The sequence below is a fragment of the Arachis hypogaea genome, chromosome 10 (assembly GCF_003086295.3).
Source record: "Arachis hypogaea cultivar Tifrunner chromosome 10, arahy.Tifrunner.gnm2.J5K5, whole genome shotgun sequence".
NCBI lineage: Eukaryota > Viridiplantae > Streptophyta > Magnoliopsida > Fabales > Fabaceae > Arachis > Arachis hypogaea.
The window spans coordinates 116,611,398-116,636,656 of NC_092045.1; the positions used below are offsets into that span (position 1 = coordinate 116,611,398).

General features: G+C 33.6%; 5 protein-coding genes, 1 long non-coding RNA gene and 1 pseudogene across 9 annotated transcripts; 4 read left to right on the plus strand and 3 right to left on the minus strand.

Annotated features, from left to right (window-relative positions):
- Positions 1-476: 476 nt before the first annotated feature.
- Positions 477-1,610, plus strand: LOC112718086 (F-box/kelch-repeat protein At3g23880). Its single transcript, XM_025769989.1, has one exon. The coding sequence runs from the start codon at positions 477-479 to the stop codon at positions 1,608-1,610; it is 1,134 nt and encodes a 377-aa protein (XP_025625774.1).
- A 3,230-nt stretch (positions 1,611-4,840) lies between these two features.
- Positions 4,841-6,674, plus strand: LOC112717121 (UPF0496 protein At4g34320). The gene is made up of 2 exons (XM_025769226.3): positions 4,841-5,023; positions 5,227-6,674. Exon 2 carries the CDS (start codon positions 5,247-5,249, stop codon positions 6,366-6,368), a length of 1,122 nt encoding a protein of 373 aa, XP_025625011.1. The 5' UTR covers positions 4,841-5,023; positions 5,227-5,246; the 3' UTR covers positions 6,369-6,674.
- Positions 6,675-8,018: 1,344 nt separating this feature from the next.
- Positions 8,019-11,520, minus strand: LOC112717119 (GDSL esterase/lipase 1). Its single transcript, XM_025769225.3, has 5 exons — positions 10,530-11,520; positions 10,204-10,325; positions 8,969-9,193; positions 8,632-8,887; positions 8,019-8,382 (listed from the first exon to the last, which is right to left on the minus strand). The coding sequence occupies exons 1-5, from the start codon at positions 10,819-10,821 to the stop codon at positions 8,147-8,149; spliced, it is 1,131 nt and encodes a 376-aa protein (XP_025625010.1). The 5' UTR covers positions 10,822-11,520; the 3' UTR covers positions 8,019-8,146.
- A 35-nt stretch (positions 11,521-11,555) lies between these two features.
- On the plus strand, positions 11,556-18,775 carry LOC112717123 (uncharacterized). Of its 4 annotated transcripts, XM_025769229.3 has the most exons (17): positions 11,556-11,821; positions 11,975-12,136; positions 12,755-12,934; positions 13,059-13,116; positions 13,551-13,601; positions 14,043-14,125; positions 14,459-14,546; positions 14,781-14,822; positions 14,919-14,993; positions 15,112-15,180; positions 15,817-15,932; positions 16,291-16,403; positions 16,861-16,940; positions 17,146-17,266; positions 17,691-17,757; positions 17,860-17,995; positions 18,598-18,775. In XM_025769229.3, the coding sequence occupies exons 1-16, from the start codon at positions 11,556-11,558 to the stop codon at positions 17,993-17,995; spliced, it is 1,707 nt and encodes a 568-aa protein (XP_025625014.1). In that variant the 3' UTR covers positions 18,598-18,775. The 4 variants fall into 4 exon arrangements, 3 of the variants coding, with proteins under 3 accessions (XP_025625014.1, XP_025625015.1, XP_025625013.1); XR_003811905.2 differs by lacking the exon at positions 18,598-18,775 and having other exon boundaries at positions 17,112-17,266; positions 17,860-18,327; XM_025769230.3 differs by lacking the exon at positions 18,598-18,775 and having other exon boundaries at positions 17,841-18,327.
- On the minus strand, positions 18,296-19,845 carry LOC112717124 (uncharacterized). Its single transcript, XM_025769231.3, has 2 exons — positions 19,253-19,845; positions 18,296-18,992 (listed from the first exon to the last, which is right to left on the minus strand). The coding sequence occupies exons 1-2, from the start codon at positions 19,665-19,667 to the stop codon at positions 18,613-18,615; spliced, it is 795 nt and encodes a 264-aa protein (XP_025625016.1). The 5' UTR covers positions 19,668-19,845; the 3' UTR covers positions 18,296-18,612.
- Positions 19,846-21,145: 1,300 nt separating this feature from the next.
- LOC140175917 (uncharacterized) lies at positions 21,146-24,288 on the plus strand. Its single transcript, XR_011867009.1, has 3 exons — positions 21,146-21,341; positions 23,671-23,774; positions 23,876-24,288. It is a non-coding gene; the product is annotated as an uncharacterized lncRNA (long non-coding RNA).
- Positions 23,052-25,259, minus strand: LOC112717125 (heat shock cognate 70 kDa protein-like; annotated as a pseudogene).

Consider the following 25,259-nt stretch of genomic DNA (forward strand, 5'->3'; position numbering starts at 1 on the left):
TAGTATTTTTAAATTTTAAAAATTATTTTATCAAACGTAATTATTGCTACTTATATTTATTAAAAGTCATTTTTAATTTAATTTACCAAACATAAATATTACACTTTTTAAAAAATAAAAGCATTATAATGCCTGGCTCATTTTTTTGGATATGAGAAGTATGTATGTGTTGTGCATTATTATAGAAAATATGAGTACTAGACATGGATATGAGAACAACTTTTTCTAAAACAGGAATGAAAATTTCTTTGTAAAAAAAATTAAGCTTACTAATCGGACAGTCTGATTATTGTAGAAGAAGGAATTTAAATTTTAGTGAAGGTAATCCAACCCTCTAATTTGTGTACTCAGAAATCGGACGGTCCGATTTTTACTACTGACATCACACTTGCGTAAAGCACCTATACACTCCATATCTGCGTCCTACACCATTTCTCCCAAAACTACCTTTGCAATTGCATTTTGAGGGCATGCACATGGCGGCTCAACACCCAACAGCGGCGCTCCTCTTGTGTGAAGTGGTGATGGAGATCCTCTCTTGGGTTCCAGCAAAGCCTGTCACGCGCCTCAAGCTTGTGTGCAAGTCATGGAACTCCATCATCTCCCACCCTCACTTCGTCAAACTTCACCTTCACCGTTCACCCAAAAATGCCATCCTCCTCTTTACGCGAACACAAGCGCTCACCCTCGGCGAAAAAGAAAAACAGGACTTAGTGTTGAGTAGCGTTGAATCTTTCATCCGAAATCCATCATCCTCTCTTGATGCTCAAGAGAATCGCCACTCTCTACATGTAGATGACCGGGTTTCGGGTTCATGCAACGGGTTGGTTTGTGTGGCCCGTATGCTTTGCGACCACAACAACGGTGTTTGCGATATCTGGTTTCGTTTATGGAACCCTCTCACAGGGTTTGTTTCAGAGAACTCGCCGTGCTTACGTGTCAATGTGTATAATTCTTTAGGGTTTGGGTATGATGAGTCAAGTGACAGTTACAAGGTAGTGACTCTCATTCGGGATTCTGTAACTGCGCAAGTTTATAGCTTCCGTGGCAGTTCTTGGAAGACGATCAACAGTCTCCCTGCTTTTCTGCTTTTCGCTGAAGATATTAATGGCCACTTCATCGGTGGCACTCTTAATTGGCTAGTTCTCCGTAACCCGCATGGACCTGGTTATGATTGGGCTGATGTTACACTTGATATGTTAATGATTGTTTCTTTTGACCTGAAATCGGATACACATAAACAGATTCTGCTTCCAAAGGGTATCGATGAGGTCCCCGGTCAAACGCCAATTCTGGGAGTTTGGGGAAATAGGCTGTATCTTCTTCATAATTACAAGAACACTCATTTTATTGCATGGCAAATGAAGGAGTTTGGAGATGAAAATTCTTGGACTCAATTGCTAAAGATTAGTTTTCACCATCTCGGTGTTGAAATGCTATCATTTCCGGAGTTTATATTTGAGAATGGAAATATCTTCATGTTGAGAGGCAGGCATAGTTTTGAGGAAGTTTTTTATGACCGAAGAGATAATAGTGTTAAACGCTTTAACATCAACAATCTTGACTTCGATGCATTTGATTATGTTGAGAGCTTGGTTCAGCCTTGTTAAAATTCGGTTCCTATTCAAAGTTTTGCTCCTGCAGCTTTTTGTTCTGTTATTTTAAATCCTTATATTTCATGCAGGCCCAGCAAAGTTCAGGTCATTGTGATTATTTTGGTGTTTCCTTACTTTGGCTACTTTTTGTTGTTGGATTTAAATTTGTAGACTGATCACTTTTATTTTGGCTGCAAACTTTATATATACAAATGCATAAAATTCTAGCATTCTTATCGTGACTACTTGTGCATAAGTTTATTATTTTTGCTAATTGTTGGATGAAGTTTACAGACAAATTGAATTTTTCATTAGTAAGAATCTAGAACATGATTTTCATGACATATGTTTTGTATGGTGAACAAGCTTGATGGCAAGCTGGAATCTTATTTATAGTAGTCATGGGATTGTACTAATAGGAATGAATAATATGAGGATGAAAATAAATTATGATATCCTATTACCCTGCCAAAAGTACCCTAAGTATGCCCTATCTATGATGTAGATGCTCTATTTATGATGTATATACATTCATTGGTTTTTTCTGTGGAAATTATGTGCTATGTGAATGTGGTTTTGATCCTGTGTATCTTCATCAGACTCCATTTCCAATAGTGATGGAACCAAAAAACTAGTATTGTTTTAAGTTCTTTTTTTATTCGGAGTAAATTTGTGATGCAGCATATGATTTCTTGGATCTTTAGATACATGTCTAATAGGATAGCAACTAAAATAAGATTGCTTTCTTAGATTGTTACATACATGTCTAATAGGATGGTAACTATGTGTATTCTGAATTTTATTGCTGTAAAATAGTTAATACGAAAAAAAGATGATGAAATATTGACTAATGAGAGAATTTTTTGCTACTAGAAAAGTTAGATGTACTTAAGATCCTAAAATGATGTTGTAGAGGGATGGTTGGGAGGGGAGGGGTATCATAACAAAATGAGGGAGCTGCTTTTAGTGTTCTATTGCTGTTTTGTCAACAAAATGATAAGTTTGATGCTATCATTATTTGCTGACATTGCTGCACTGCTAATACTAAATTGTCCCCTGTTACATTCACTAGAAACCTCAGCTCATGAATTAACCATTTGAGTTGTCAAATGTTTCTTATAGCTATCTTACATGGTGAATACTACGGTGCCTTTGATATTGTGCCTAACTTACTAAAAAAGGCAAATAGATAATATTTAATAAATTTTAAATATTTTATTTTTTGTTTTAAACATTTTATTTTTTACTTTTAAAAGAAAGTTAGTCAATTTAGGCACCATAGTAAAGGTACTATAGAACTCACCATCTTACATTCCCAATTTGATAAGAATAGCAACTGCACAATGCAGCCACTGGCATGTTTAGTTTGCTTAATATAAAAGCCAGGTACTGTAACTATCATGTACGCTATTTTGACAACTGAATCTATGCTTTGTAAGATCAAATCGTAGACTTGTAACCAATTTTTGGCATCACTTATGCAAACAAAATATGAGTATTTTGAATACCAATTTTAAACTCTTGAACCATTATGTCTTTTTTAAAAATCCTTCTTTCTCTCTCTTTGTTTAAACTCTATTCCAACAAGTTTGGATCAATATTTATTTATTAATAGCTTGCAAAACTTTCATTGTGGAAGAAGTGAATGGAAAAATAATTGCATATATCCAAGTTACTAAATTACGGACTTAGTTGTTAATGGAAATATAAACAACAATTTTTGAGAATTCAGAAGGAATGCCTTCGATGTGTAATTGTTCAAGAGAATTAATTAAGACCAAGCATTAATTCACTGATAATGTTTCTGTTATCTACTTGAACAGAAAATTGTGACTCAAGTAGAGAACAACTGGATAAATGAAGTTTAGTCAAGGAAGGAAGGTTGTTGGGTAGATTTCCTTTGAGTTTCGGACAATGGCTTAGAGACAGATGAGAAAGACGAGGGAAGGGTGTAGCTATATTAGTAGGAACTCACTCATACAAAGACGTTTAAAACATCTTTTTTTTAAAGATATTTTTTAGTAATTAAAATTTAACACATATAATCTATTAAATTGTATTATTTATATTTAAATTAAACCGGACAAATCAATTTGACTAAAAATTTGGTAAATCAAATATGAATTGGTTCTAAATTAATATTTTTTTATAAAATATGACTACAATATTTTTATTATAAAAAATGATTAAAATACTTATATATATACATTAATTATTTTTATAATAAGAGTATTTTAGTTATTTTTTATAAAAAAATATTAATTTAAATCGATTCAAGGTTTGATAGTTTTTCGATTAAACCGATTTGTTTGGTCTAATTTAAAAAAAAATATTACAATTTAATTAATTATGTATATTAAATTTTAATAATTAAAAAATATTTTGTAAAAAAAAATATTTTAAACGTTTTTATGTGAGTAGCTCTCGTATTAGTAGAAGAGGTTTAATTTTTTTTGGTTATATTACAAATTTTTTTACTATAGAAAAATGCAAAATGTATTATGTATGTTTGAAAAGTTGACGGTACACAGTGCACTTTAATGGGCATAGTGCATAGTAGAGAGGGCAGTGTCTTGTCTTGTACTCTTTATTCTTCCCAAGTTAGAAAGCCTCCTTTTGAATCGAGTTATGAGTTTGAGTAAAGTGTCGTTTTCGTCCTCAACGTTTGGGGTAAATTCTATTTGTGTCCCTAACATTTAAATTGTTCTATTTGTATTCCTAACGTTTGTAAAAGTGATTCAATGTTATCCTGCCGTCAATTACACATCATGAACGCTTTAATTTGAGTTTTAAAAAATTTCTTCTTGAAGTTAGAATACAAATATTTGGGATAGAATCGATAATCCACTCCGAAAAATAGCTCATCAAAAGTTGAAACTAATTCCTATAACATTTACGTAATTCACTTTTCTAGGCATATAATTGAATCTAAACACAAATAATGGGTATAATATTAAAGTCGAACGCATCCAAGTGCGACCTAATTGAGAATGAATACATCCAAATGAAAATAATTGAAAAATATAATCTGATTTGTTAGTATAATTGATAGTAGAATAATATTGAATCACTTTTATAAACATTAAGGATACAAATAAGACGATTTAAAAGTTAGACACAAATAGTACTTACCCAAACGTTGAGGAAAAAAACGATACTTTACTCTCTGAGTTTTCACCGTCACGGCGTCACTCGATGCAGCTCTGCGCGTAATTATATTGTAACTCATACGTTATAACGCTGCATTTTCCTTCCCGCGTTCTTTTCATTTTTCTCTTCTTCACTTTCTTTCTTAAGCGTGCAAGCCATTTCTTTTTTCATTCTCAACTCTCAACACTCTTCCATTCCTTTTCCCCTTTCTCTATTTAACTCCTCTCTCTCTCTCTCTCCTGGATTTCTTCGTCTTTTTCTTCGGTTCCTATTATAAGGTTTGAACTTCTCAAACATCTTTTCTCCTATGCTTGACTTCCAATTCTTCATCAATTTCGTTATTATTTATTATTATATAGTGCGATCTCTGATGTATGCTAATCCATTAAAGTAGGATTTTATTGGATAGATCCTAGATTAGATTACTTAGCTTCGTGTAGTGACAAATTAGGTTTCTGGATTTGAAATTGAAAAAAACTAGATTATATCGTGATTGAAGCAATGGGGATCCATTTGAGCAAGAACACCACTGAAGCATCATCTTCTGCTGGCATCAACTTCAATTCCAATGTAGCCACTGAATTGAGCTCTTATGAGGCTGCTTGCAAGATTGACTCTGATATGCAGTCCTTTGATGCCGCCCTTCAAACTCGCACGAATCAAGCCATCAATACTATTGCTCTTGGCGTGGAACTCCGCTCCCTTTCGTTCGAATCGCTCAAGCAAGTTACCAAATGCCTCTTGGATATGAATCAGGATGTTGTAAAGATGATCTTGAACTGCAAGAGAGATATTTGGAAGGACAAAGAGCTATTTGATCTTGTTGAGGAGTACTTTGATAACAGTTTGAAGACATTGGATTTCTATAATGCGCTGGAGAAGTGCCTGAAGCGCGCTGCGGATAACCAATTGCTTATCCTTGTTGCCTTCCAACTGTTTGATGAGGAAACTGAGGTTGGGAGCAGCCGGTTCGTGAGGACACTGCAGGGTCTGAAGAATTTTAAGGCTGCTGGTGATCCTTTTACTGAGGAATTCTTCCAAATTTACCAGTCTGTGTATAACCAGCAGATACTTATGCTTGAGAAGTTGCGGCTGAGGACAAATAAGATTGATAAGAAGCTGAAACACATACATACTTGGAGGAAGGTGTCGAGCGTTATATTCGTGGTAACTGTTGCTGCTGTATTGATATGCTCTGTTGTGGCAGCAGCCGTGGCCTCGCCTCATGTTGCAGCAGCTCTGGCTGCTGCTACTGCGATCCCAATTGGCTCAATGGGGAAGTGGATTGACTCTTTGTTGAAGAAATATGAAGATGCACTTAAAGGGGAAAAGGGGGTAGGTATCTCGGCACAAGTTGGCACTTATGTTGCTATAAAAGATTTGGAGAATATCCGGGTTCTCATTGATCGGCTGGAAGTTGAGATTGAATCTCTGATGCAGAATGTTGATTTCGCCATCGAGCAAGAAGCTGTGAAGGTTGCAATAGAGGAGATCAAGAGGAAGTTGGGAGTATTTATGAAGAATGTTGAAGATTTAGGAGTCCAAGCCGATTCGTGTAGTCGTGACATCATGAGGGCAAGGACAGTGGTTCTACAAAAAATTATAATGCTTCCTCACAGCTGAAGTCCTTCTTCTGCATTGGCAACAAGTAACTCTTAATTTGTTGAGGAATTGATGTGTCCCTTATTTATATTTATGAAATTTCATTGATTTTCTGTTATCATAGGTCCATAAAAACTTGGGGGTATATGTTTGTAGAGGAGTTTCAGTCATTTGACATGTGTAGACAGCTAAAATATCTTTGTTTGCAGACCAAAAAGGACGAATGTATGTAATTGATTCATTAGTGTCTGAATATCATTTGTTTGTTGATGAACTAATTCTTTTTAGTTTTACATACAAAGTAAAAAAGAATGACCTTTTCTACAAGTTTGGTGCAAGTAATTCTCAGCTATGATGGAATTGCATGGACTCTTCAGTTAGTTCAAGGGAACCTCCACCATTACATTCTAACATATTTTATTGTTCATAATTATGAACGGAAACATAACGTGTTCTATGCTGTCTGTCACATCTTCGAGGAATAAATTTAAGGGTCGTTGTTACTCATGGAAGATGCGAATCATTGTGATAAGAAAAATTAAAAAGGATAAAGTCAAAAGCAACTTAATTCTTTATTTAGTACTAAACTAAAATCCATTATTCTTTCTACATATTTTTTAATAAATGCAAAGATTCCTCATTATCACTTAATAATTTCAATCTTCGCCTAACCTTGTCCAACGAGAATTCTTCTATAAAAGAATGTATCTTCCTTCATTTAATATTAATGAAAGGATTGGACCTTCATAAGCCGTAGTTACAATGCAACTTACAAAAAGGTTAGTTGAGGTGCTATGCAGTCTTTAACTCTTAAATTAATAGAAGAGAAAAGGACAAATAGGTCTTTGACCTTTTGATCCGCAGACATTTAAGTTCTCGAAGATATGAAAATATATTTAAGTCCCCTACCTTTTTAAAACTTGGACATATTTATCCCTCATGTTCATTTGAATTGTCAGAATCAACAGAAAAATAAAATGTGACTCCCGTTGTACTGACTTGGTTGATACGAATGCACACGTGAGAAAGTTTCTAAAATTGGACAAATTAGACTCAGGAATCGATATGTCCAGATTTTGAAGAGATCGGAGATTTAAATGTATTTTTAAATCCTCAGAGACTTAAATGTCCGCAAACCAAAAAATCGATTTGTCATTTTCTCTTAACATAAAGATTGACATTCTAATACAAAAGTATGTCTGGTTTCGATTCTAAAATATATAAAATCAGATTGAAGTATAGCTCATTTTTAACTTTGATGGGAAACTTGGTGTGGTGTATATTGCTAGATAAATCTAGGATAGGATTAAAAAATGGCCAATAACCAATTAATAGGGGATTTTAATATGTAGTGTTTGGATTTTAAATGTGTATTTAATAAATTTGTGGATATATAATTCTTTTTCACTGATTTTATTATTTCAAAGCATAACCGGTGATTGTCAATATCACAATATCCTAAGTCATATGCTAGTACATGCCATTTTCCTATATTGTTTTGGCATTGACTATTGAACTCTTAAAAACAAAATGCATATTCATAATAGTGACATATGATCACAAAATCCTTAATAGATTTTAATATTAAGTTTGTGTTTAGATTGATGTTAAAAAATGGTGTGCGATGAATAGGAAATATATGAGAATTTAGTCAACACAAGCAACAAAGAATAAAGAATAAGCTAAGGAACAACAATTATTCATTATACTTATACATATCCATTAATAGCCTTTATTTTTGCCAATGCAAACAACATAAAGATTTTTATTTAATCTGAACATGCATGGTTGAACTGAAATCAAACTTCAAATAGTGTTTTTAGATTGTATGGACCTGTAGAAGTTTGATTTCCACTCCACATAATCTGAGAAAAAATCTTATTAACCCTTTCAGTAGGATGAACCGAATCAAAGAACACATAATCACTTGGATTCTTACACAAATCATAATCTTTGGATGCTCTTTTGCCTCCACAAGTGTAATCACCATTGTAAAGGCCACTCCCACAGCATGCCACACCACTTTCTTTAAATCCTTCACAAAATTTTAGAGGCATAAAAATTAGATCATATAGGATATCATTAATTTATGAAAAATATACTCTTTTGTTCTTAAATAATTTTTTACTTTTAACATTTTATTTTCAACTCATAATGGTTAATTTAAGAAATGTTGATATTTTTCTTTTTCTCTCTCAATTATACCTCTATTCAATATATAATATGATTGGAATATGTAAATGAAATATGATATTTCACACACAAATAACACAAATTTACTTACCATATTTTGAAGGGTGTTTTATTACATCAAAAACCCAATTATAGTAATCAAAGTATGAATATTTAAATCCTCTGAGCTGTGTCTTTAACTTTTGAAGTTCCACAGAAAGAACATTGTTATGCATTTTGGCTAATGATGAAGCTTCTTCCACGCATGAACCCTTGGTTCCATTTAGCCTTAGCTTCAGTGCTAGAATGCAACCAAAAGGTGGCTGGTTAAGAATCCCCACTTTCCTTCCTCCTACTTCATGGATTCCCTATTAAATATATGTGATACATATATTAGATACATTAATTAATTAAGAAATTGTGACTAAATAAATGGTATAATTACTTACTTTTATTACGTTTGAAATATTGCCTACTACCATGCCTACATATTTCTCATATGAGGATGCACTTGTTGAATTTTTTGACAAGGGGACTAAATAGTCATTGCTTCCAATATTAATAAGGTAAACAGCTTTGGCTAGCAGGGTTTTAGCTTCTGTATCTCCAAGCTTCTTCTTCAATACTTTGCTGACTTTTTGAAAATAACTTAATTGAGTTTTTAGATCTATCACCTATAAGTGGAACAAAATAATATGAATAACAAAAAAAAAAAATGTTATACACACAAAAAATTAATCACTAAATCAGCTATTATGTATTTATGCATAATAATTCATTCTCAATATGTATATTATATTATATGAAAATATTTTATACAGAAGGCTGATTTAGTAATTGATTTTTGTGTACCCGTAATAATAATCTAGCTATGACTTGATATATTTTAAGGTGATAATAACTTCATACGTGCAGGATCATCATTAAAACCATCATACTTGCCGACCATCGATGAACAGATCGGATTAACCAACCAAAGTTAGCCTCAGTCATTATATATTGAACCGAAGCAAAAGCCTCAGTAACGGTCGGACGATAATAAAAGGTCATAGCAAACCCCGTTGCTACTTGGACTAAAAAGCAAGTAAGTGTAATTCCTCCTAAACAATAGAATATGTTGACATGAGGAGGGACATATTTACTAGTTATATCATCGGCAAGCTTGTAGAAGATTATATAAAAAATGAAATAAAAGTTGACCTTACTTATTTTGATGATTTAATATTTTCAAAACTATTGAAAATTTTTAGATGACTAATCTTATTTCATATTTGAAAATTAAATTAAACGAGAAAAGAAGTGATCATGTAAATTAAACAACTAAGAAGAGAATAAATAAGTGAGATTGCATTGAGAAAGGAACATTAGTGTAATTAATTTACTCATATAAATATAAATGTAGTATGCAACATGACATGTCCTATTAGCTAATGTGAGGAAAGTAAAGACTTGGCCTTTAATTTCCACATTCAAATCCTTTGATTTTCTTTGTTTGCTCTTATCCTAATAACTTGCAAAGTCAAATAAAAGTGATATCATCCATACTTTTTCCTAAATAAATATTTCCAAAATCATTTAATAGAGAGACAGAGAATATGGCACAACATTTAAATCAAGTTCTTTTCTTAGTTTCAAAGTATCTAGCAAAATAATTAATAATAATAACAATAATTCTCAAACAAACCAGTCCTTGATAGGTTTCAACCAAAGCTCCAGCTCCTGCTGATGCAAAATTGATTCCATCACTGTATATTTGATTACCAGGAAATAGATATGGTTGGATCAATGGCAACTTAGCATACTCAGCTGCAACAAATAAAATTACATTAATTAAAATCAAAATTAATGTTTAATTATCTTATAAATTCTTATGATTCCACTTAATTTTTTAATTGAACTTTTATGATCTAAAATTTTTTATCAAACATCTAATGTGCATGCAATACAACTTTCAATCAATTCTGAGCTTTCTAAGCTATAAAGGTTAAAAGATGAACATTAAATACTTACCAATAAAATCTGGAAGCACACGTCCATCAGAAAATCTACCTGATGGGTAGTTGAAGAAGGTTTCACCATAAGGTGGATAATTTGACTGAAAATCAGCAGTGGTATTTATGTAATTGTTGTTTCCAGCATCAAATAATGAATCTCCAAACACAAATAGTGCAGCATGTTGTTTTCTTACGAGGCACATATCATCATCTCCATTGCCGAGGCACAAAGTTGGATCAAGGATGATGATATTGCTAGCAACAAACAAAACTAAGAAGCAGAAATAATTGAATTTTGGACTTGCCATTTAGTTTATATGTTTTGCTTCAATTTTCATGTCAATTTGATTTGCTTATATATGCATGAGTTGGTGGTACAATGACAAGGATAAGTCAAAGAATAATACTACACATCTAAGTCTTTTTATTAATTAAGTTCAATTAAATTAATTGAACATAATAAAAATTAGTTATAACTAATATTATTCTAAATTTTATTGTTTAATTTGGTTGGACTTAATTCATAAAAAAATTGGACATGTAATATTATTCTAAATTAAAATTGACATGAAAGTGGCCAGCGATAGACTCTTAAATAGAGCTCAGATCTACGATAAATTAGTCATTGATCTGTTAAAATTAAAGAAGACCGTGAACAATAAAAAAAATAACATAAAAAAATTATTCCACTTTTAATTTAATTTTTTATTCAATTTTTTGACGTAATAATACTAAGAAAGGACTCACTCTTATTCCGAGTTTTTTTTTCAATGTAATAATAAGTGATGTACTTAATTTCACTTCTCAAATTTGTCTTATATGAAATTACGTTTGTGACAAGAAAAGATTTGAGAGCAAGCTTAAAATATTGATCAAGAAAGTATTTAATTTCTTATCTTATCTATCAAAATTTTTTGTTCTGTTTAACATTTTTAACTAACAGTCAATTTTAATGGATTTAGATTAGTGGAATGATTAATCATCAATTTTGAGCTTAAGCCGTTCTCTTACGTGGCAAGTGAAACAAAATCTACCTTGATTGATGTGGCGGAGAAGCTTAACCACCACCACAGCCGCCGTCACAACCGCTTCCAATTTCAGGCATAAAAAGTGGGACGCTTTAGTCATCGGCGGTGGCCACAATGGACTCATCGCCGCTACTTACTTGGCCCGATCAGGCCTCTCCGTTGCCGTCCTCGAGCGCCGCCACCTCATCGGCGGCGCTGCCGTGACGGAGGAGCTGATTCCAGGCTTTAAGTTCTCTCGATGCAGCTATCTCCTCAGTCTCCTCCGTCCTCAAATCATCAGGTACACAGTTACATTCACTTCAATTCAGTCATCAAAATTAATATTTAATAATAAAAAAACCAGAATTTAAGGTGGAAATTCCGTTGTTAATTTATCATTTTAGTAAGATGATGAGACTAAAGGGTGAGTTTCATTGTTACTTTGAATTGAAAGAGAGTTGGAGTTGAAACGACATGGTTTGAAGCTGTTGAAGCCAATGGCATCGTCGTTTACACCCACTCTTGATGGACGTTACCTTCTACTAGGGCAGAGTGATGAGCAGGATTATTTACAGATCTCAAAGTTTTCAAAGAAAGATGCTGATGCTTATTTCAGGTACTCTATATGAATATGTATAATGATTTTTTCTTTTTAGAATGTTTTTATTCACCTGTTCTCCAAGTCAAATGTAAACTTTTAGAAAAAAAAAAAAATCTTTCTCTCCCCTTGAATCTGCATGAAGCTGGAAAGAGAGGTTTTTTTCCCTACAAAAAGGAAAAAAGAAAAGTTATGTAGATGCTGAGAGAGCTAATGATTTGGAAGTTGATGACTTGATTCATACTCATGTCTATAAAATATATATATACACGAGTTCAGAAATGCTGTATTTATTACTTTTCCAATATTTTTGCTGCTAATTGTTCTGGATATGAAGAGAGGAAATAACAGAAAAGTGAAGTTGAAATTTAGAAATTTGAAGAGAAGTGAACCAAATCGAAGCTCCTCAATTTCTTAGCCATGACCAACTAAGGTCTGCAATTGGAGTGGATGCTCCTTTTAGTGGTTATGCCTTTCTAAGATACCAAAATGCATTTGTTGCTTTAGGCATTTGATTCTTCATTTTAAACTCTTGAAATCTATTATTGGAACCAAATAATCCTGGTGATCTTTGAATGTAAAGATATCGTCATGTTCTAATTTATGCGGAAAAGTTTGTTCTTATCATGTTTCTAGATACGAAGCTCAACTCCAAAAGTTCTGTAACTTCATGGATTTTGTTTTGGATTCGCCTACACCTGAAGCTCTGCATGGGAGTGCTTCTACAGTTGACCGGTTGAAGTATAAATTGGAGAATTCTAAGTTTTGGGCTCAGCTCCTGCGGCGTACACTCTCCTTGGGACAAAAAGGCATAGTGTAAGATTTATTTTCTCCAGATCAGTTTTAATTTCATTGGAACCGGGACTTCATCTTCTCAAATAGATGTCTTATCTGTTGACGTATACTCTGATTTTGACTATAATACATCATTACTTGTCAGGGATTTGATGGAGTTGTTACTGTCTCCAACCTCAAAAGTCCTGGACAAATGGTTTGAGGTTGTCATCTGCTTAATTACTATTTACATAAATTTTTAACTTTCAGTTAAATCTGTTCCCCAGATTGATGATGTTGAACATTTTAGTGCACTTAATTGATTATTCTTATTTGAGTGAGATAAGATCCAGGAGGATATTTCTTCTACATTATTTATATTCGTTTCTATGTGTGGCTTTGAAGTATTGACAACGTGACAGAGTTAATGAATGTGGTTATCGTACATGTATCATGTCTATGCTCAAATATTTAACAGTGCTTATGGTTTCTCAACTTTTTAGCTTAGAGACCAAAGTGCATATGATTCATAGTTGAGGAGGGTGAAATAGAGGTTTCCTAATGTTATTTCACTTGACCCAAGTGTTTGACCTTCGATATTTCTAACTTACTCCCCTTTTTTTTTCTTTTTCTTTTTTGGGTGCGGGAGGGGCTGCAGTCAAATTTATTGAAGGCTACACTTGCTGGAGATGCGATTATTGGGAGTATGGTAAGAGTTTTCTTATTTTATTTTATATTATTAAATTTTGTTTTAGTATAGTGTACTTTAATCAATGTCTTTGTTAATTTGACCTACAAAACACACACACACACACACACTTTGTTCCTCTTATAAATTAATCTATCCTTGCCATATATAATTAGGAACGATATATTTTCCTCCAATGATTCATTGTGTATATTCTCTGTTAAACTAGTTCCAAGAAAGTTATGCTCACATATAATATGGTAACAAGACGTCACTTTAGGTCCTCTTGCATAATATTTTCTTTGGTGAAGGGTTTCTGTTAGACTTGATTTGAAATAAGCTACACATGCATATAACATAAAGAACGTTGTTTCTCTACTCTTCTGTACTTATACTCATGAGTTTGTGCTTCTAAAACTAACATATTTTTCCTTTCTTAATTCTTTAATTTCTATTTAGTAGATGAACATTAACACTCCTGGAAGTGGATATGTTCTGCTACACCATGTTGTGGGTGAAACAGACGGCGACCGTAATATCTGGTCGTGAGTATCAGACTCTGTTGGTTAATTAATTTTGTAGGGAAACATTGAAGAACAAAACTGGCTGCTGGTTTTGCATCATATTGTTTCAATGAGTAGTATTGAAGAAAGGATTATCCAGTTGTATCATTAAACTAAATGGACTGGAAAGAATAAATAATGCAGGTTAAAATGAGAATGGATTTCTTTTATATTTCAGCAAGTTTCCACCGTTATAGTCTTCAGAAGGTGTAGTCTTGCACATGAAGACCAACATCCTTTCTAAGTCTGGAGCCTAGTGTGCATTAACTCAATCATTTATTGAGTAAGCAATTAATATAATACATTCATGTGTAGGCATGTTGAAGGTGGGATGGGTGCTGTATCCTTAGCTATAAGTAAAGCCGCTAAGGAAGCTGGAGTTCTTATTGAAACAAATACAGAGGTGTGTTTCCCACTAATGCTTCGCTGTCTCATATGAAGTTACTGGATTTATCAGACATATACCTATAAATTTAGCGCGCCATTGAGTTTTTGTACATGAGTATTTTGTTATGTTTTCATATATTTGATTTGTTAATATTTCATTCTAAAGTGTTTTTTCATAAAGAGAAAGCACTAAGTTTTTCTCAAATGGTGATTATTTGTTCCTTCCTCTCATTGCTGGCAACTGAAACAGGTTTTAAAGGTGATGGTGGAAGACTCTGGAAGGGCAAATGGAGTGGGTTGGCTAGCTTTACTTTGTCTCCAAAAAAAAAAACAAAAACAGCATTTGTTATAAGATTGTGATTGTTGATTATTATTGCTGAAAATCTAGGTATTATTGGCTGATGGGACTAAAGTGCACTCTTCAATTGTTTTATCAAATGCTACTCCTTATAAGACCTTTATGGTAAGCAGTTTGAAATAGTTTCATTTTATATGAGGCTAGACCGGAAAATCATATAGTTCATACTAGTATAAAGTAATTGCATTTCTCAACTCTTAGTTATGTTCGGATTGTGTGGCAGGAATTGGTACCTCATGATTTTCTTCCTGTTGAATTTCTTCGTGCAATTAAGTATTCTGACTACAGCTCTGTAAGAAACTTTCTCTTAAACATCAAATCTTTGATAATTGCTATGAGTAAATATTTGAAGAACATATTAACCTTGAGTTGGTTATTCAGCATTTTCCTTTGCTCTGCAACCTGTCATTTTAGATGCATATATCTCTTTTGCTCATTGTCCAAATTGTCTTGATTGAAATCAGAAAATCAAGTAATTAGGTACCACAGTTTTCTAGGATTCGCTGTTAACTGCATGAAATCTTTTGTTCGAGATAGGGTTAATATTTGAAGAAAGTTAACATCGTGGTTTTTTTTCAACATTTTATTATGCCCTGAAACTTGGAATTTTTACATGTAAATTTCTCTATTTCTTGGGATTACTTTTTCATACACCATACAGATAATTTTTGTATATAAATAATGTGTATTGAATTTGAATGAATAAAAAGAAAAAGAAAAAAACATTTGAAGTTCTTGGAATTTCTGCTGACTATTTTGATACCACTTCGAATGTGATATTTTTATTTGCTTTACTTTATTAGCAATTTGCAAGTCAGAAGATAGCATCAAATATTGCAAGGAACAACATTAATAGGCTTGCACTACCCTCATATTATATCTTCTTCCTCTTTATCCTTTTTTTTTTCCCCTAAATCATTTGGAATAGGGAACAACAAAGATCAACATAGCTGTCGATAAACTTCCCCAATTCCACTGTTGCAAGCTAAATAACAAAGAAGTGGGTCCTCAACACACAGCTACCATCCATATTGGTTGTGAAAGGTATGCTACAGTATGGAGAAGTTGAAGACTTACTTTTACTCTCATTTGGCCAATTGTCTGAGCACCAGAAAGATGAATACCATTATCTATGTTGAGGATAGAGCCATATGTTGTGATTTGAGAATTAATATTAAGTTTGGCAAGAGGTTGTGATTAGAGATAGTTAAGACACATCGAACAAATAAACACCTGATATTAGTAGTTGTGCTGAATGTCTTTTATTTATTTATGCCAATTAATGGAAATTAAAAGTTTACTAGTTGATGACAAGTCATGGCATTGTATTTCTGTGAAATTTGTAAATAGAATGTTGACAATTGGCTGTTGCATTTCCTTCTGTATATGATTGCTATGCCAGTATGGAGGAGATCAGATCAGCTTGTCAAGATGCTTGTAATGGCTTACCATCACGAAGGCCTGTGATGGAGATGACAATTCCTTCTTCATTGGATACTACAATATCACCACCTGGTATGACTTCACTTCAGCTATGTATTTTTATCTATTTGGATGTAGTAATTAGAATCATTTAACCGCCTTTTGTTATAAAATTGAAATAGTAAATAGCAGAGCATGGTTTATAGGTTATTCATATACACCTCCTCAGTTCTCATGTATTATAAGTTTATTTATGTAATCTCATGGAACTGAACTAGAGAAACACAAGACGTGCATTATGATTCTACTACTTAAAATCTTGTTTTAACTGGGAAATTTTAATGCACATGCATATATCCATCTTCGTAGAGACATACTCTTAAGTTGCAAGGTTTGGAGGTGCCCACCAAAAGAAACAACAGTTATTCTATTAACAAATAACCATTTTTTTTTCTTATTTTCATGAGACCTGATTATTTCATAATTTTAGTTTTCCTGTTTTGCATGTTATAAAAATAGCACAATTGTTAAGTAATGTCCTGTCTTATAGGTAAGCATGTCATCAGCTTATTTACCCAATATACTCCTTATAAACCCTCAAATGGTAGCTGGGACAATGCTGAATATAGAGTAAGTTATGCTTGCCTAAAACTGCTAAGATTCACTATGTTGAAGAACTGTTGATTTTTTAAGCAACAATGTAGTTGATATTACCAGACTGATCTTGTTATATATATATATTCTGCGTCTACCTTCTTTGACGTCATTCCTGAGTTTTCTTTTGCATTTTTGTTTGCATAGCTGTTTAGATATTTATCATATTTGTGGGCTATAGGAATCATATGCAAAAAGATGTTTCGACTTGATCGATGAACATGCACCTGGCTTCTGCTCGTCTATCATAGGTTATGACATGCTGACACCACCAGATCTGGAAAGGGAAATTGGACTGACAGGTAAGATGAAAACTGAGTTTTCCTTCTCAGAAAAGTGAAGCCTATTTATGTCGAAGATGGATTTTGAAAATTCCATAGAATAAGAGAGAACTAATCTACACCCAATTCTGCTGCTTTTCCTTCGCTGCATGTGTCTTGGCTACTTCTCAAAAACTATTCTCCCTCCCCTCCGTTCAAATGGGATTACATTGCTTGAACCATGATCAGAAAGTGATGCTTGAGATGAAATAACTTCCAAAATCATGACCCCTTCTGTATATCTTGTTTCTTAATTTATTATTTAAGTCATCTAGACTTGCATTGAATATTTAAACGAATTCCTGTTTATCACATCATACAAGTATAATTGCTCTGGCATTTTCTTCAGGCCATGAGTTTCGTAGGGTGCAGTTCTTTGACAATGAAAATTAACAAATGTGTGTAGGAGGAAATATTTTCCATGGTGCTATGGGTTTGGATTCACTCTTCTTAATGCGACCTGTGAAAGGCTGGTAAGATTATTCTGCACATGAATCACAAGTTATATGTGTGTGTGTGTGTGCGCGCGACCTTGCCTGCTTACGTCTTTATAAAGAACAATATTTGTGAAACAGGTCAAATCATAAGACACCAATCAGAGACTTGTATCTATGTGGAAGTGGAACTCATCCTGGAGGGGGTGTCACGGGAGCTCCTGGGAGAAATGCTGCACGTGTTATTCTCAATGATTTTAAGAAGCATTATCAATAAGCACGTCCTTCTATTGCATTTGTTCCTGTGTATATGCTGATAAGTTTCACTAGTTACTATCAACTGGATATTCGTGTTTCTTATCTTATGTCGCTGTTATTGTGTCGGTTTATGACATTCTTTGGTCAACCTCGTAAAGAAGTTAGGAGTTGTTGCAACAACCAATGTTGATTAATGGACCAGAGAATTACAGTAACTACGTTAATTGTCTAGCTAACTGAAAAATGGGATTCATATGTCCAAATTTGCTGCGGTAACTTTATGTAAGAATGTCATAATGATAGAACACAATTAGCAAAGTTTGGAATATCAAAATTTCTTTCTTAGGAAAATTATTATGACCACAGAATGTTCCTGCGAATTATGACCTTCGCCTGGAATGTGAGCAAATCATACCTTCACTATCTTCTATTGCTACTATTCCAAGACATAGAATATGCAACAAATCTGCAATAGGAGAGAATTTCAGATTTTGAGAAAAGATTTCTAGTTCATTTATGGACAATGGAAATACACTGAACTGGTTTATGTAGTTCTTTAAGTGGTAATAACGAATTTAACTAAATGCTGTGCTTATTTCAGTTGTTTACACGTTCATACAGAGTGAGATCCTTTTATCAAGCGCGTGACATCAGTGACCCTGCAATTCCGGCAATGAGAGCCGTTGGATCTCCCAAGACGGCGGATACAACTGCCTGCACCGTCATCCCAGCTATCTCGCAGCACTTCCTGACCTTCTTCCCTTTGCTCCTACTGCTGTTGTTATGAGCAGCCTGAAGAGTGTTCTTTATGGTGGGAATCCCTGTTGTGTCTGCCATTTTTCTCCCTTTGCTTTGTCCTATGTAAATCTCGTGCCAACTCTCTATGATCATGTCCCTCACACATGCCACGTGCAGGTTGTACTTCTTGCACTTTGATCTGTAACTCCAGCTCCGCCCCTTTTGGCCGCAGCGGTGACATGGCGAAGATACCTTCTTGTAGAGATATAGCTTCACCTCTGTCGAGTACAAGAGATGAAATAAAAAAAATTGTTAATTTAAGAGTAAACTACCATTTTTACTTATGAAAGTTCAAAATCTGACATATCTACTCACGAATGAATAAAGCTAGCATTATACCCACAAGTACAAAGTTAGTTTTGTTCGTTCATAAATAAATTTGTCAGCGTTCTAAACTTTCGCAGGTAAAAATAATAGTTTACGAATAACTATCTTATAAATAATCACATTTCTTGCAATAGAAGGTAATTAACCTTACCATCATCCTCAAGAAGCATTGGAAGCTTGGCACAACAAGGGTGAAGGTCGAACCCACACGACACGCAATGGTAGAGGAAGCCGGCCACGACCTTCTCACAGGCATTGCAGTAACGGGGGATGTCCCCCGGGGGGCGAGACAGGAACCGAAAGGAGCACTTTGGATAGAAAGGGTGGAAAAGAGTTGGGGAAGGCATGGCACATTGCATGTGAAGATCATAGTCACAAATGGAGCATTTGTAACGTGAACCTATTCCAATTTCCTTGCATCCATCACACTTGAATGGAAATTCAGAGTACTCAAATCTAAGCTTGTGTTTTGGGTGCCCAAAATGGGATATCTCACTATATTTCATGCTACTCATCATCATGCTATTGTTTGTGTCCTTGTGAAAAGAATTGCTTGAAGAATACATTATGATGATCAATTATGATTTATGATGTGAACAAGGCATAGTTATATTGGACTATGTAAAATTTTCTTAGGTCATAGCTGAAGAAAATGGAGAGGGAATTGTGGTGGTAAAAATAGAGTTCAAAGGGGATTGGAATGGAATCTCCATAGGCCATATCAACATTATTGTTGTGAAAGATAGAAAGAGGGAAACAAGAGGCATATTATTAGGCCATCCCCACAAAGAATATATACCAAATTTCTTTATTACTTTTGATTAAATATTATTCTAATCTAAACTGTTATTGTAATATCTAAAACCTGTTACACAAGTTTTCATTTTGTATACATGCATTAATTAATATTAATGTAATACAAGACCATGTTAAAAAAGAAGGGATAGAGATGGGAAATTTCAGGGGATGGTGGTTTATGCATCTAGGAATTTTGTTACAGAAAAAGAATTTAGCACCTCTGGACTTTGATTAAGAAAGGAATCGCATTATTTGGCAATATACTACGTTTTTTAAATGATCACTAGTGACATATTCAAATTTGTTAGCTTACTATTTATTATGGGAATATGAAACAGAGTTGGCATACAATATTTCATTATTTTGAAAACTAAAAGTTAAACACATGCCTTTTTGGTTCTAGTATAATATGTTTATTATCTTAGCTGATATCAAATTCAAATGTGTTATTACTATTATTATTCATATTAATTTATAATAATAAGATAAATTAATAGCAGATTAGTGTAATATTGATATAGTGTACAAGAGTAAGTGTAAATAACACCTAAGATATGCTAATTATTGGATTCATTGAGACAAAAGTTTAGGATAATATAGAGCATAACATGCACGCAACCTCAAAGTTTAGAAAGAAAGAAAGAACACGAATAAATTCCTTATCGTGTCTTCATAGTTTTCTAGCTTCTAACCTTTCAGGTACTATTGACTCTTAACAAAAATTCAAGCCTGTTTCATTGTTCTTAATTGTTATGACTTTATCCACTTGTATATTCAATTACGACTATATTACGTGTACATCAAAATCAGCCACCAAGTATCCCCCAACCCGACAGGTCGAGGACTAATCCGTCGGATCTGAGCTCCATTTAAGGGTCTGCCGCTGGCCAATGGGTTGCTGCATACACAAGGCGGGATTCGAACCCCCGACACTTGCTTAAGCGGGCGAGTGAGTTGACCACTCGACCAACCCAAGTTGGTTACTAGTATAAAATACATGTTGGGATACAAATACACATTAAAAATAAATTAAATCACACATTTTTATACACGAATACACTGGTGGCTAATTTTAGTAGTTAATTTTGGTATACGAATAACATTTTTGATTCAATTATTATCTAGAATGCCAATAACTAAATATGAAGAACCATTCCTTTAAATATATTATCTTTTATAACATTTAATAAGGTACAGAAAAAAAAATTGAATTAAACTTATGATGAGGCTATGGAATTTGAATTTTATGGTCATGCATTATCATCACACCATTTTTCAAAAGCATAACCAAAGATGCACAATAGTTGCCACGTGTCACAAGGAGAAAGGTGTGTTCATATTGGGTAAGAGAATCTATGTATACTCTCTTACTCAGTAGAACTGCTTTAAGAACAAGGTGACACAAGAATCAAGCAACCCATCAACCAAACAAGAATGAGAAGGTAACACTTTTTCTCATTTAATTCTTTTACTTTCGAATTTATGTTTTGACCATATCTTTTGTTTTTCTCAGCAGAGAAACAAATAATATGAATATTACAGAAAGAGAAAGTTATTATGTACGGTACCTGTTTGATACAATGCTTCTGAAACAATTGTCTTATGACATTTGTACTTATCTCTGTTTTACCCCTGTCATGGATAAAGTTATTCCATCCCAACTTCCATTTTAACCTTCCAAACTAAGTAACACTAACAAACAATTATGAGCACTAAAGATGAAACTTTATTGTTTATTTGTATAATTGTGAAGAACAATAACATGTTCTACAAGAACAAGGTTTCAGTTAAGAACAGATACTGACACAAACACAAAACATAACATACAGATGCACTAAATGATGAGGATATCATCCATTCCATATCACAAGATCTCAGGAGATCTTAATAGAGGTCTCCACTGCCATGAAAACACTTACCATGTGCATTATTATGCAGTTGACAATGTAAAGTTCAATCTTAACAAGCAATATAACTATTTCAATATATAAGACCAAACAGTATTTAACTATTTCAATATAACTTGGTCACACATAGTTGCACTTACCAAAATATTAGAACTGCACTCCAAAACACACATTGACAAAATAGAAAAGATTCAAGGGAGACTATCTACAAGCATAACAACTTCTTGATTCAAAATAACATCTTAAGATAATGTCAGTCATAAGATCTGCATCTCGTTCAAAATGTCACTTCCATATGCAATCTTAACAGGGAAAGATGCATGGAGGACTATCTAGTCTTGGCCATGATGGGTTCAAAATGTCACTTACACACATTTTTCTAATCTTCACTCACATAATCTCATACCTCTTTCTCTTTTTTTTCCTTTATTTATTAATTTTTTGTACAACAAGAATTGGATTAAAAATCATACTTTTTATTTGTTTAATTTGCTAAATGTATGTACTTGTGTAATTGTATTCATTAGTTTTTTTAATTTCTTTGTATAATTATATTTATGAGTTATATGGTGTTTTTATTATTTGTATATCATTTTTTTTTCTTTCAACAATTTAAATTTTTTTAATATTATTTAATTGTAATAATATTATTGAAAATATATGTTATCATGATTAATAAAAAATAAAATTAGAAAATTAAAAATTATTTTTAATTATTAAAACATTAATAATATTCATATTTATATTTCATCTAATAATTTTATTATTGTACTACAGCATTTAAATATAACCTAAAAAAAGAAAAAAAATATTTAAAAGATGAATATATAGTTTATTCAATATCATGAATCTTGAATGTAATTTTTCTAAGGAACCCTATATATCACAAACTTTGTTACCATGTTAACAACCAATCTTTAAAGCATAACTATAAGAGTGTGTCTATCATTCAAGATTATTATTGAGCTGTGCTTCTGTCCCTATATATTATTGGTATACAATTAAATAATGGTTTGTAGCATACAAATTGGACAAGGTTGAAACTCAAATCCAGTTAACTTCATGTGAAGTTGATAGCTAAGAGTCCGTTAAATAATTTGATAGATTTGACTAAATTGTCATCTAACGACTCTAAACTATCAACTTCACATGAAGTTAACTGTATCTGAGTTTTCATCATTGGACAATGAGAACTTGCACTTTATAAGAAAAAGACTTTTGAGGTAGAAAGGAGACACAGTATTTTCCACGAAAAATAAAACCAAAAAACTATTTAACCATTTCAATATAACTTGGTCACACATAGTTGCACTTACCAAAATATTAGAACTGCACTCCAAAAACACATTGACAAAATAGAAAAGATTCAAGAGAGACTATCTACAAGCATAACAACTTGTTGATTCAAGATAACATCTTAAGATAATGTCAGTCATAAGATTTGCATCTCATTCAAAATGTCACTTCCATATGCAATCTTAACAAGGAGAGATGCATGGAGGACTATTTAGTCTTGGCCATGATGGGTTCAAAGATGCCCTTCAGGAAATTCTCAAACTCTTTGATTTCTTGCGGCTGGTTATCACCAACAAGCAGATTTCTGGCCTTAGCAATTGCAGACTCGATCTTCTCCTTGTCCAGAGGGCAAAGCTTAGAGCTGATGTCTTTATCCTTTAGAGCCTTTTCCATCTTGTAAACATAATCATCCAAAGCATGCATTGCTTTAGCCTTCTCAAGGAACTTTTCGTCTTCAATCTTGTAATTCTCAGCTTCCTCAATTAGTCTTTGAATTTCCTTGGCTGAAAGTCTTTCCTTGTCACTGGTTATATTAATTTCATTCCTACAACGATTGGTTTCTTCCCAGGCAGATACATTTAGGATACCATCAGCATCTATATCAAAGCATACATATAAAGGATGACCACGAGGAGCATGAGGAAGACCAGAAAGATTAAACCAACCAAGCAAGTTGTTATCTGTGGCTCTTATCCTCTCACCCTCATAAACACTTATTGGAACAATGGTATGGTTATCTTTAGATGTAAAGTATCTTTTTGTTCCCTTTGCAGGTATGGTAGTATTCCTAGGAATCACTACACTCATGAGGTCCACAGTTGGTGATGTCCTTATCTTAATACCAAGCGACAGGGGTGTAACATCTAGTAGAACCAGTTCTGGAGCTTTCTTGATGTCTTCACTCAATAAAGCAGCCTGAACTGCTGCCCCATAAGCAACAGCTTCATCTGGGTTGATACTCTTGCAAAGATCCTTACCTCTGAAGAATTCCTGCAATAGCTGCTGCACTTTGGGAATCCTAGAAGAGCCGCCAACAAGAACAGCATCATGTATACAAGACCTGTCTATCTTAGCATCAGTGAGACACTTATCTACTGTTTCCATACAATTTCTAAAGAGTTCCATGTTTAGTTCCTCAAACTTGGCACGGCTGAGTGATGAATAAAGGTCAATGCCTTGATATAAAGCATCAATTTCAATAGCAGTATCAAAAGCAAATGAGAGTGTCCTTTTTGCCCTTTCGCATGCACTTCTCAACCTTCGCAAGGCTTTTGAATTCCCACTAATATCCACATTGTTCTTCCTTTTGAACTCTTCTACGAAGTAATTCACCATCCTGTTATCAAAGTCTTCTCCGCCAAGGTGAGTATTTCCTGCAGTAGCCTTAACTTCAAAGACCTTATCTTTAATGGTAAGCAGAGACACATCAAAAGTACCACCACCGAGGTCAAAGACGAAAATATTTCGTTCTTCTTTACAATCAGCTAGCTTGTCCAGGCCATATGCAATTGCTGCAGCCGTAGGCTCATTGATAATTCTCATGACATTGAGGCCTGCAATGGCACCTGCATCTTTTGTGGCTTTACGTTGAGAGTCACTGAAATAAGCAGGCACAGTAATTACTGCATTATTGACAGGAGCTTCCAAATATTTCTCTGCAATGTCACGCATTTTTGTTAGAATCATAGAGGAAATTTCTTCTGCAAAAAGACGCTTCTCCTGGCCCTTATATGTAACAACAATCATTGGTTTGTCATCAACACCAGGAATGACTTTAAATGGCCACATCATCATGTCATTCTTGATAATGGAGTCACTATATTTCCTACCAATCAACCTTTTAGCATCTGAAAAAAGAGAAAAACAGACAAAAATTTATCAGCTATTACCTAATACAATGTATAGAAAAAGAAGGCATTACGAAAAGAAGATCAATTACCAAAGACAGTGTTAGCTGGATTGGAAGCAGCTTGGTTCTTAGCAGCATCACCAATCAACCTTTGCTTATCAGTAAAAGCAACACATGATGGTGTTGTTCTATTGCCTTGGTCATTGTGGATGATCACCACTCGTTGATACTCATCCAGCCATACAGCAACACGAGTAAGTCGTACCAAGGTCGATTCCCACTGCACATCCCCGATGTCTTTTCGCCAT